Raw genomic sequence first — 12,895 nt, forward strand, 5'->3', positions numbered from 1 at the left:
CCTTGGGAGAAGCCCTCCTGGAAGCTTTGCCTAGATATATGGCTGTGAAATGAGGCACATGTCATTGTGTCATGCTTGTGGTGCTGCTCTCATGTGAGTGAACTTCATCTTTAGGTGCTTGATGGCAAAGTCTGCTGGTAAACATTTTGTTTGAAGCAAGGGGTTGAGTACTTCATCCACATACAGAGAGACTCTTATGTATCTTTTTATCATGGTACAATGAATGCATAGAATAATGTTCTGCAAGCCCTTTCCTTGGCTGAAATATTAAATTCATTGGGCACCATGTTTCCCAAACTGATAACTGTTCTGACCTCCCTGAGGCCAACATAGAAAATATTAATGGGGATGAGGGTGTGTGTGAAAATTTAAAGGCTCTGAAACTGCTGAGACTTCATTTAAATCACATGTATCTTTTGACTTTTCCTTTACATGCTATTCTCCTTGGGTTTTTCACTCAGTTTTCCAGCACTTTATCTCTGCCCTTCCAGCAGCTCAACAAACCTACCTGGCTGGGAAGGTACCCAGCTTGGATCACTGTGCTGGGGAAGTTGAGTGGACTGATAATAACATCAGAGGTCATCTTGTAGTCAGAAATGTGAGGAATGTCACAGCGATGAGGCCTGGGAAGCCAAGTGATCACTGGTTCTTGTGGGCAGGAGCATCTAGGCAATGCCAGTGGTGGTGCCAGAAGCTTGTCTAGTCTGAGACTTGTGGGAACAGGGCTCTTAGGTGATGTAGGCAACAGAAAACTTGAAAAGTAATTTTTCTCAGTGTATTCCAGTCTTCTAGGTTTGGGACCAGCTGATGGCAGTTGCTGTGGAAGTCAAAAGCTGCATCCTGGCACCATGAACAGTGGGGGGATTTGTAGAAGTCAAATTAAAAAGGTAGAGGAAGAGAGGTGGTTCCTTCTGTCAGGAAGGTGTTTAGTTTCCAAAGTGGCTGTCAGGAAGAGGAGAGGGAGCCCTTTCGGGAGTAAAACAAAAAACAACAAACAAAAAAATTATGCAAGCTTAAATGTGCTCTGAATGAGAGTCTGTGACTGAGGACTTTGGTTCTCACAGTTCTGAAGCAGTTCCATTATCAAAGTGCTTTGTTCTGTGGTGTGTTTTTAATTGTCAAAGTAAGTTATAAGATTAAAAAACAACCTAAAAACATGCTGAATCTTGTATTTCACTTTAAAAGAGAGAATATTTTCAAATAAAGACTGTAGGACAGAAAACTCTTCTTCTGAGGCCAGGGGACAGAAATGCCATCTCTCTCCTGCTCAATAAAAGTACGAAGTCAGATCTCCATCCAAGGCTGGAGGCTGAACACACAAACATTCTGAAAGGAGGTCTTTCCATGCCCATAGAGGAGCCATCAGGCTTAACTAGCACAAGCAGGGACCTGATGCATATGCCCTGTAATCCTTGGACTCTGCCTTCTGTCTTTAATTACAGCCTATCAATTGAACTTATAGCCCTTCTCCATCAATTAAACAAGCCTCCCTGGGCGTTTTTTCCTGGATGGGGACAATTGCCTCTTCTCAGTATCACAGAACAAATGGTGTTTGGAGGAAAGGGCAGGGGTGACCTGCAGGCAGGGAGAGCTGCTGGGAAAGCTGCTTGCAAAGCTGAGACTGAGATGGAGAACCCTGGGGCCTCCGTGTCTTTCAAATCATTTATTTCCTCAGCAGTTTCCCAGTCCTGATTTCTTTGGCCTTTTAGAATTTAATTTGGTGCAGAGCGGAAGAGAGAGGTGTCACTGAAAGATACTAATGGTATTGAAGCAGCCTCCCTTCTAGGAAGTCTATTTGCATGCTCTCGTAGAGATAAGCTGGACTAAATTACTTGGTTATAATTGAAGAAATTTATTTCTGGGGTGTCTAGTATAGTTTTGATTTTGGAATTTGATTCCTTAGAGATAAAAACATACTTGCGTTCAGTGCTGGGAAGAACAACTGTCATGTGTTCCTTTCTTTCTTAGGCTCTCATCCAGTGGCCAAGTATCTGGGGTCTGTAGACTATAGATACAACAACTTCTTCCAAGATCTAGCCTGGAGAGATCTGTTCAACAAACTTGAAGCACAGACCACTGGTAAGACAACGTGTCTGTGTCTGGCCTGTATGGGATAAAAGGCTTGAATGAGCAATTTTAGCAAAGGTCAAGCAAATACAAGAGGAAGCAGAGAAATGTTTATGTTCCTCTTTTCTCCTCGCTCCAGCACGTTCCCTTTTCAGATGCTGACCTTTGTATGTCCTCCACATGGTGGTTTGCAAACAGTTGTTGGCTCCCAGAGGCATGTGCAACCTCTGAGTCACGCGGTTTTACCTGGCTCTCAGCTTTGTTCTTTGATGTGGAGGTCTCGCTACCAAGTTCAGTACATTGCTTTGTTTGGCCCTTCAGAAAACTGTCCAGCCTAAAAGATTTGGAAAACTGGAAGCTGTGGGAGGATTAACTTCTCTTAGTTATGCATGAGAATGACCTTGACATTTCTGAAATCTGCTGGCAGGATCTTTTTCATTAAAAAATAATTTTGTTCTTCACCAGTGTTATAAAGCAGGAGCTGACCTAGGTCAGATCAACAAGTTCCTCTTCTGATCAGAGTCTGTTCTGGGCCAGGATAAAGCCTTACTGTGTGTTAAAGTACTGATTTGCTTAAAAAATTAACGATTACAGTTTTTTTCATCCATTCCTTCAAGAATGGAAAGAAACAGGAAAGAGGAGGATTTGCGTCTGACGTTAAGGACTATATGAAGGCTTGAGACTTGACTGAGGAGTGATGCTCTCATGGCAGCATATCTCGTAGAAAAATTTCACTAGAAGGAAAAAGCTTTGGAGTTTTTTGAGCACCGTGAGGCTGGGGAGGTTGTGGTTTTAGTGTTGGAATTGCGGAGTGCCTGAGGCTGCCAGGATGCTCCTGGAAGTCCTCTAGCCATGAGAGGAGAAGAGAGAGGCTTCTTCACAGGTGACTGTTCAGAGCCTTTTCCAGCCGATGGGAACTGGGATGGGCAAGACCCTGGGCAGCCTGTTTGAAGGTGAAGTTCGTCCTGGTTGGAGCAGGAGGCTGGACTCCAGATCTCCTTACACTTTTCCTTGACTGTAAGCTTGTGGAAGAACAGATGTCTGGAACTGATTTCTTTTAATTCCTTGCTGCACTTGAAAATGTAGACAAATGTCAAAACGGACTTGATTTTTTTCATCTGTGTTAGGAATACTTCATTAGCTATAGAAATCCAGCTTGAGACCCTTGTCTGTTCTTTAGTTGGTTGTATGCTGTAGCTCTTATTTATTTGTCTGCATGCTATGAGGAAAATGCAGCCTGTTTTTGTGCAGTCCAGACTGTGTAAATTCTCCTGTGAAGGCATAAGATCTGGCAAAGAATCGTAGTTTTTCACAGTTCGCTGTTCAAATACAAAGAATCTGGGTTAAAACGCCCATTAAGGTATGGATTCCCTTGGTCTCACAGTTGAGGCTCCTTGCTTGAAACCCAAGAAATATGGAAGGCATTTAGGACATGTTGTCTTGTCAACTTGAATCAAACACAATCTCACAAATCCGAAGCGTTCTTGCTGCTACAAGTGTGATCTTTGTGCTTATCCAACCCTTGTGTGGCTGTCGGGCTTTCCAGTTAACTCAGCAAGGCCGTGAGTTCACTAAGGGATCAGGTAACTCAAATACTGGTGTGAGTAGAGCAGCTGGCCAAGGCCCTGGGAAAGCTGTCTGGGCTCTTGCTTCTGCAGATACCTACAGGAAAGGTGCAAAAAAGCCTCAAGTTGACTCTGGGTAGGTGCACATTTTCCAAGAAAAGCATTTTAACAAATAGAAAAGAACCAGAACACTTCAGTCAGTCATGCTGTGTACAGATGTCTATCTAGTGTGCCTTCCAAACGTGTTCACCTCGGTGCTCCTGTAGGGTGTTTGGTTTTGGTCAGGCAGCTTTACCGTGCTCTGGGGTGGGCTGCAGAGCTGCCTTTGGCACATGCAGTTCAAAAGCAGCTGGCTGGGAACCACCAGCTGCTTGGCTAAGCAAATGGGGGACAGTGCTGGTGATGGTCTGAGGCATCACTTAAATTATTTTCTCTCTTCTATTGCAGTTTCAGAGACACCTGATGTTGTGTCCCGGATAACGCAATATATAGCAGGGGCAAACTGTGCACACCAGTTGCCCATTGCTGAAGCGATGCTGACATACAAGCAGAAAAGGTAATGTCACTGATGTAACGCTGACTTTTCCGAGTGAGCATCAGGTTGAAAGCGAAGTGCTTTTCTCGTCAGTCTTAAAATCACTCAACTTATGAACACCTTGAGAGCCTTATGGTAGCTTGCACCCAGTGATGTGTGTGCTGAATATGCAGAAGTATGCTTCCTTTAAGTGCAGTGATTTCTTTGAGGGTCTGAAAAGCTTGGGCAAGTGGCAACTGTGCAGGATCGGGGATGGACAGCTTGTATCTGCTTAGGTTATGGAGATCTCTTACCATAGAGACCTTAGGTCTGCAGCATTTTCCCCCAGGGTAACATCCATGACACCTGACTTCTTTTACATGGGTATTGAGAGAACTGAAGCCCTTTTCTTTTGGAGGGTAAATAGCAGAGCTTTTCACAGGAGACAAAATCCTTGTTGATTGGCAGTTGCAGGACTCCCCAGGACTCATACTGGGGAGGTCTGACATTCACCAGGTTTTATTTCAGCTTCTCTTAAGGGATGAGCAGCCTGTAGGAGGGAGAACTGAGATCTGAAAACAAGATTCAGAAGGAGGTACAGCCTCATGTGGCTGTGGTCCAGGAAGAAGAGTAACTGTCACTAAATGGTAGAGATCTGTTGTTTCTGAAGCACAGAGGAGAATAATAGACTTCAGGAGACTCCAGCTCACACCCCAGTAATTTCTGAGAGCAGGACAAACACTCAGCTTGTGTGACTAGCAATCCCCTATGAGGCACGGATGATGTTAGTTGTTAATTACTACCCATCTCATGTTACATCTGATCTTTCATTTTTGGTCCATTAACATCCCTTATTGGTGCCCCCTTTGTGTAAGAACTGAGATAGATTAAAGGTGTAGGTAGAGTCACTTTTTTCATAGGATCACTGAATCATTTTGATTGTAAAAGACCTTTTTTTGCTCTTTTTGGAAATGCTCATTGTATGTTGTTTTTTTCATTCTGGTGCCTGCTCTACATTATTTTGCAGAAATGATTCAGTAGAATTTAACCCATTCTTCGTGCTCTCCTAGGGAAAGTATTTCCAGACTGACTAGTCTGCTAAAAAGAGTGCACTCTCTTCATGTGTTTATGAACTCCTGTAATGTTAACCTGATCAAGGTGAAGTTTGGAGAGCAACAGGGTACACAAAGCTCTTAGCTTCAATCTTTTATTTTGTTTTTGGAGTTCAGACTCCCCTAGTGCAGCGTGAACCCGGCTGCCTCGCCCTTTCTCCACACCCTTCAGTTGCTGGGTTCTGTGCTGGCCTCTGCTGCCTTCTCCATTTTGTTGCAGTTCATTTTTGTCATTAACACATATTTAGTCAGGTTGAGTTTCTAATGTGCCCAGAAAGATCAATTTGGTGTTTTGTTGAAAAACATCTTAAATGTACTTCAGCAACATGCCCTTGGCCCCCCCGGCAGTGTGCGTGACCACTTACCAAGCTGGTCTGATCCATTTGGATTGGAGACCCTTTGGACTTGGCAGTGCCATACCTCAAGCTGTTGACAGGTTTCCATCAGACTGAAACCCTGCAGAAGGTCACTTGGAAGAGAGATTGCTGAGAGTTTTATTCAGACTCATGGCATAGCCTGTAGACTCTTAGTACATCTGTTGTGTCCACTTTAACATAACTTCTGCTTTCAGCTGAGCACCCCATCAGCAAACTGGAGAGTAAGTTAGAGGAACAAGCTCTCCCGTGGAATAACGGGCAGTTATGTCCCCATGTGGCTTTTTCTAGAAATGCAGCTCTCTGTTGTTGGCAGCAGCTTAGGGAGGGTATTGTGAAAAACAACACAGAAATTGTGTTTCCATTACTGCTACCTAAATGAATGCATCACTTTGTAAGTATGATAATGTATTTATCTTTTTCTTTGGTTGCTTTCTCAAAAGGAAAAAGAGCTTTCATTTTGATTTTACCTTAAGGTATCCATTCCTTTTAGGTTTCCTCTCCCATCTCCTGTCTCTCTTTCCCCATGAACTGGTCTTTTGTGCCTTGTTTAACAGTTCCTGCAGGTCTGGGGTGCACAGTTTGTACTTTAGGTTAAATTCTGCTCGCTGCTTTGAAATGATGGCATCTGCTGGCAGAACGCATTGTTGACAGTGAGGCTCTGCCTTTGCACCTCACATATGGGTTCCCAGGATGTAGATTGAATGGGAATTAAGTGGTTGGTGAGAGAGTAGCTCTGAGCAGTAAAATACAGAGGAGATTGTTGTGTTTACTTTTTTTTTTTTGTCTTCCCTTCCTAGCCATTTTAGGATATAGTGTAGCTCCAAAAGGATCAGAGCTGGGCAAAGGCTCTTCAGTTCCCATCTGCTAGACCTGGAGTGCTGTAGGTGGCACTCAGTGGCTCAGGGTGGGGTTCAGCTCTGCAATGCCCAAGTGCAGACCAGCAAATCTTCTCCCTGTAAGCACAAAATTGAGGACTAGCCTCCTACCAGCAGGCTATCCCAAACATATGAGACTTTTCTGAGCTTAAGAAAGAAAAGACAGATGTATGCTAGCAGTGGAGTTGTGCTTCATGAGCTGCCTCCAAGGCCCCACTGCTCTGCAGGGTTCCCTGCTTCAAATGGTATGATTATTGGACATCATTATTTTGTCATCAGTTCACAAAGTTACTGCAGCTCCCTCTCCCTCAAGGCCAGAGGTGAATGCGTTCTCCAAGACCAGCTTTCAAGGCAGCGGTCCATGTATAAACAGCAGCGCTACCTACAAATTCATTGTGAGACAAGTCTCCCAGCACCTTCGCATTTGCTCTGTTAAACAAGCCCCAGTGGTCCAAGGAAAGCCACGCCAGTCTCTAGGATGTAGCTGTATGCGATGAGCTGCTTTATAACTTCATTGCCAGCCATCCCTATTTTGACTTACCTCCGCTCTCCTTCCTGTCCACTCGTTCTGTTTGTCATGCCGCAAGGTTGGCGCATGTACTGCCTGTGATGGGCTGCAATGGTGCGAAAGCTTTGTCCCATGTTGGAGCATCTGCTGACCTTACCTGAAATCAAAGGGGTTGTCGATGAGGAGGGGATTCAGGAAGGAAATGAATTGACATTTCAGCTCCTCCCCGTTACACTGGGTGACTGACTTTGTGAGCACTGGGAGAATTAGTGGTTAGTGAATTGTCAAAAAGCACTGCAGTCCAGGCAACACCTGGGGAGCTGAGACCGTGGTGGCAGTGGTGGGCTTTTCGCCAGGAGGGGTGTATCATCGATATTGGTATCACGGTGTTGCTTTCTTGAATGAAGCCCTGCAGTATTTGAGATCTGAGACTTGGCAGATGCCCATTCCCAGTGTAGCTGGATTGCTGATCAGTTCTGCGAACCTGGGCTGCTGTCACCCACTGTAATTCAGTGTCCAGCACAGCTCTTGCCTTGTGGCTTCTGGGTAGCCCTTGCATGAGTCTGGGGAGCAACTTGGCTGTCGGAAATAAAAGCATCACTTGTGTGTCAGGGTGAGGGCTGGGTCATTTTCTGCCTTGTTACACATTTACCAAAGGCTCTTCACTCTTGTGTTGTAGAGCGCTTGCCCATCTCTTACTCCCTGGAGCATGAGTGCCTTGGGTTGGAGGGTTCCTGGGCAATAGGAAGCAGGGGCAGCGCTGTTTTCTGCCTGCTGCCTGTCTCTGAGGCTCTGGAGGGCAGTGTCTGAGCAGAGTCCAGGTCGTTTCCCTGAGTGCTGCTTCTAAAACACAGCCTGGAGTGGATGCTGAACACAAATACAGCTGGTGAAGATGGACCCGGTGCCTCTTCTGGCTCAGCAGTGCCCATGTCGTCTGGCTGGTTACTCCATGAACCTCCTCGGGCAGCTGCTGGGAATGTGACAGGTGTTGACTTGTGCCCCTTGCGTGGCAGAGCAGCGCAGCAGAGAGGAGTTGAGGCTCGAGAAATGCTGAATGTCCTGTGGAGTGTGCCCATGGAGGGTGCTGGAGAGGGGAGTTTCGGGGAGAGCAGAGAGGCAACTCTTCTGATGTGTCTTGGGGACTTGGAGTTGCTTTGTCCCTTTGTTTGTTTTGACCACTGGAGACTTAGTGAACAAGGACAGCATTAGCCAGCAGATAGCTGCAGTTGCCCAGTGGGAAGGACAGATGCTGCATAACAAAGATGAACCATGGAGAGCTGTTGGTAGTACCTGGCCTGAGATGGCTGAGAGGCCTGCTAGTCCTTCAGTGACAAAAATCTCCTTTTTCCTGTTATTTCTCTGTGGGACTTGCCTGGAATAACAGTAGTATCTGAGACCCTCCTGCTAGGAAATCACAGCTGTTTAGCTTCATTTGAATCTGGTTTGGGTTACTTAAGTTTTAAATGAAATCTTACTAAAAGATATAAAAATAACTGACATAACTGCTCTAAGAGTTTATTCAGTCCCTCTTACTGTAATCGCAGAATGGTTTGGGTTGGAAGAGACCTTAAAGATCATCTAATTCAAAGCCCTCTGCCATGGACAGGGACACCTGCCACTAGACCAGGTTGCTCAAAGCCCTGTTCAAACTGGCCTTGAAACACCTGAGTGCTTTGCAGCTTAGTTTGTACTTTGCCCCAGAAATGAGATTATTCCTTCCCTTTGCCAGGTGGGTGACTCCTGGTGATGTGGCTTCTTCTGCTTTCTAAGAGTCTAAAACCATGTAAATCTGCCTGTATGTCTTTGTTCAATTGAAATTAATTTATTGGAGAAGGGAGGGAACCTGCAACTCCATTTCTGGTCAGTTTACCTTTGAAGGACTGATTGCAGGTAGATGGATTTTGCCCAAACAAAAATAGTAATTGGATAACTCCCCATTCCAGGTAAAGATTTTCTTTCTAGCCTTTTTACATAGGTCTGTTTTTTGTTTTCCCTCAGATTCCCCTCACCCCTCCACTCCTCCCCCCAGGATTACGGGAGTGAAGTGTCGGTAACACTCTTAAAAACCACAAACCAGGGTCAGGTCTGGCTTTAAATTATAGCTGAGAATACCAGGGCCTTCAGAAATCCTATGGATACAACCAATACCTTGGACATTGCTATGGGTGTAAAACCTCTGCAGCCTAGGAATCTGTGCAGCCCAGGTAATATGGGGCAGCTACCTTTCCAGGATGGGGATATTTTCATTACAGGGCTCTGGTAGGAGGAATAGAAGAGACTGTAACCAAGGTGAAAGCATTCATTCTGGATTAATATTTTGGGATCCTAAAGGACAAGAATTGGGAAAGAGCATGAAAGAGGAAGTGGAGAAAAAGCATGATCATCTCATCTTTCCTTCCATCCACGTGAAGAGCAGCTGTTCTGATAGGCTGCATTTTCAGAGGCACATGTGCAAGACCAGGGTTCCCAAGAGGACACGTGACAGGACAGGACTAGCCGAGCTGACATCCAGCTGGATGCTGGATTGCTTCAGGAACAGTCTGTGCATCATTGTGAGCTGTGATAAATGGTGACTGAAGCAAATGATTTATTTCAGAACTGCCTGTGAACTCTTCTCCATGGGGATTTGAGCTCCCAAGGGGAATAAGAATGACTTTCCTGCTGAAATTGGGCATGGTTTGTTTTTGGAGAGCTTGGAGCAAAGCCATCCAGTAGCTGAAAGACAACAAGGTGACTATTGTGCTTCCCTCACTTGGTCAGCAGGACTTGCTTCTGCCTGGTTCTCAGCCCATGGAGCTGAAGAAATGAGAAGAAAGCTGAGCCTCTGTTCTATGTTTCTCCCAACAGCTCTGTGGGTTTCTCATTTCTCTTTGCAAAACTGGAGCTGGAAATGTCCTGTTAATAGGAGACGTATTTGCTGGGGGCCTGCAGCTGTGTTTGGATGTGACCTCTCTGGCTTGTAACACAGAAATCAGGGACTCGTTGCTGTTTGCTTTGGGAAAAGAATGAAGGCGCAGTGCCTGGAGTTGTGAGGTAGGAAGGGAGCAAAGCCCTTGGCTTTTCCTTAGAGATTAATAAATAGAGCTGAGACAAAACGAGTGGCTATTTGCAAAAGTGTGCTCTGCTTTGAACCAAGAGGGAGCTCTGGCTGAGTTGTGGTAGCTGCAGTTCTGTGTCATTCTTTCCGTAGGGCTTAGAGGAACCTGTCCAGCCCATGCTAATCACAGTGGCTGGCAACCTTTGTGCGTCCGTGCTGGAAACGGCACAGAAATAACTGCTTTCCTGAAGTATTTGTGCTGCACCCAACGTTTCTGGATGAAGGCAATGCTGGATGGTTTTTCTCTGAAGGTTGCAATGCTCTGAGGGATGCACAAAAAGAGAAACATGAGAAATCCTGGTGTTTGTCTGCTTCCTGCCTGTTTCTTGTGCTTGGCCACTGAGGAACCTTGTATGTCTTGCCTGTGCGGTCACTTCCACTGTTGAGCTGTAATTCCTCCGAACGTGTGGTCACGTTCCTGCAGTCCTCTCCTTGCGCTGTGGGTCCATCTTGATCTCTGTCGCCATTGAAGGGAGCAGGGGCTCTGCAGGCCCTCCCAGCCTGCCTTCCTCCTCACTCAGCTCTTCTGCCTCTTGTCTTTGTTGCGTCTCTCCCTAATTCCTGCTGGGTTTGCCTCAGGCCTTGGTTCCTGGCCCTTGTCCAGCCTCTGGCTTCTGAATCACGGGCAGGGCCAGAGCAGGAGGGGCTGATGCCTTCCTGCTTTCAAAATGTGTACAGTGTTGTCTTCAACTGTTTTGGGGACATGGTGTGCATTTGGTTTGGTTTAGCTGTTTGCCATTCTCGAGTTGGTGTCCTGATCCTACCTGCTGTGCTCTGGTGACCACCTCTCCGGTGTGCCTGTCCAAAGGACTGCAAGCTCCCCGTGCAGGGAACACGTATCTGTGTGCGTGTCCGTGTGTGTGTACATACTTGCTAGTGCTCCACAAATAACCACGTGTCACGGCTTGTAACCCCGCGGCAGGCAAACCGCTTTAGCGGTGCTGGAATGTGCAAGGTATGGCACATGACTCCAAAGGTGGGACGCGCGGAGGCCACGTGTGCAGAGCGCTTCAGGTACTAGTAAGTAACGCACAGTTCTCTGTGTTGTGGTGGCACAGATCCATTTCCTCGTAGTAGGAGGTTCGTGTGTCTGTAATGACTGCCATGCCATTAAAGCATGTTTCTCTGTCAAGTGTGAGGGAGGGAGGAAGAGCCCCTTCCCCCAAGAGATGTGCCGGCAGCTGCGTGCTCTTCCCCACCCCTGCAGATTCTTAGCGTGCTGGCAGGGGGCCTTGAGGAGACCTTGGACTGGCGCTTGCATACTGTCCGTCCCTGCTGCATGCTTGAATGCAACATAGAGAGTGAGTATTGTGTCCGGTGTAGAAGCAAGCTGCTAACAACTCTTTTCTCTTTGCCTTTAGCCCTGATGAAGAATCTTCGCAGAAGTTCATTCCCTTTGTTGGGGTGAGTGTTATCGCAGTTACAGCTAGAATATGTCCGCAAGTGTAAGCTCAAGCTTATGTGGTTTCTGGGGTAGAAGAGGAGCATTGGGTGCTCCAAGGTAGGGTGTCAGCATGAGCATTTAATGGTTGGATGCAACTGCCTGGTACATAAGCAAACCTCTAAGATGCCTCAACAAACTACAGGGTGTATTTTTTTTTCCGGGCAGTGCTGTGCTGCATTCCTGCCAGCACTGAAGCATCGCCTTGCTGTTGCCTTGTTCATTCCATACAGAGAGGAAAGTCTGATGCTGAAGTACTCTGATCCACAACCTGTCTTTGCTGCGGACCAAAGCACCTAGTTGGTGAGGAATTGTTGCTGGACCACATGCGAAGGAAGGTGGTGTGTTCCTAGAAACCTGATCTCAGGGTTGCTATGCCCAGCATTGCCCTAGGTGATTGATTTGGCCAAATTTGCTATTCCAGTGTCAGTCTTCTGTGTGCTTGTCATGAATGGTCTCCAGTCCTCTTAATATCCCGTCCACTCCAGGGAAGTGGAGAGTACATCCCACTAGGGAGATCATTTTATACCACTTTTGAGTCTGGGGCAGTAGTTATTTAATACATTTTTTATTATGTGAGTATGTATTTGGATAGTAGTCCCTGGATTTTCTTCCTGTCCTTATCTTGAAATGTTCCCAGCTCAGGTGGCCAAGCCTAGAGTATCTAGGCAGAGGTGTGTTTGTGCTTCTATCAGTGTGGTTTGTGCACTGTGTACCTTTTCTAGTTTCCCTCCCCTTATTTGGTCACACTCTTCAATTCATCAAGCTCTAGGTATAAAGTTGTTGACCTGTGGCCAAAAGGAGATCATCCCCTGGCTGCTCTTCAGCTACGGGATGTCCTCTTCACAGTTTCTGCCTGCTCTCCTGTAGCTTCTCTTTCTTATGTGCTGGCTGTCTCGTTCTGCCTTCTGTGTTAACCTGACTGGTGTGTGTTCCCGTTTATACCCCTGTCAGTGTGCCAGAGCTAATCTGAAATCCCAAGGTGTTTCAAAACTTAAGTCTCTCTTGCCCTCAGGCTGACCCTGCTTTCACTCTGCTGTCTCTTCGAAGTCAGAGTCTCTCTCTGCAGTGTTCCTGAGAAGACAATCTGCTTTTGTTTGTTGAAGGAAAGATGTCCTCTGCAAAAGCAGACACACACATCTTCCCTATTTGTTCCCTGCTGATGAGCTTTTCTGTGATCTTGTCCCTCCCATGAACTGCAATTGCTGGTGAAGAACTGTTATGAAGCAGCTGTTTCACCTTTCCCAATAGTATGAAAAGCCCAGAAGGGCTTGGAAGCTCCTGGACTTGTGTCATTGCAGCTGTTGTGCGCTGCAAAGCTTTTCTTTGGGTCTGGTTT

General features: G+C 46.3%; 1 protein-coding gene across 7 annotated transcripts in view; it reads left to right on the plus strand.

Moving 5' to 3' along the window:
- PACS2 (phosphofurin acidic cluster sorting protein 2) overlaps window positions 1-12,895 on the plus strand; it is a 75,542-nt gene that overhangs the window by 48,566 nt on the left and 14,081 nt on the right. For all 7 annotated transcript variants that reach the window (XM_065842768.2, XM_071810268.1, XM_071810269.1 and 4 more), the window contains exons 17-19: window positions 1,969-2,079; window positions 4,080-4,188; window positions 11,477-11,519. In XM_065842768.2, the coding sequence (XP_065698840.2) occupies window positions 1,969-2,079; window positions 4,080-4,188; window positions 11,477-11,519 (263 nt within the window). The remainder of the gene's footprint in view (window positions 1-1,968; window positions 2,080-4,079; window positions 4,189-11,476; window positions 11,520-12,895) is intronic.

The sequence above is a fragment of the Patagioenas fasciata genome, chromosome 6, assembly GCF_037038585.1.
Source record: "Patagioenas fasciata isolate bPatFas1 chromosome 6, bPatFas1.hap1, whole genome shotgun sequence".
In the NCBI taxonomy this organism is placed as follows: Eukaryota; Metazoa; Chordata; class Aves; order Columbiformes; family Columbidae; genus Patagioenas; species Patagioenas fasciata.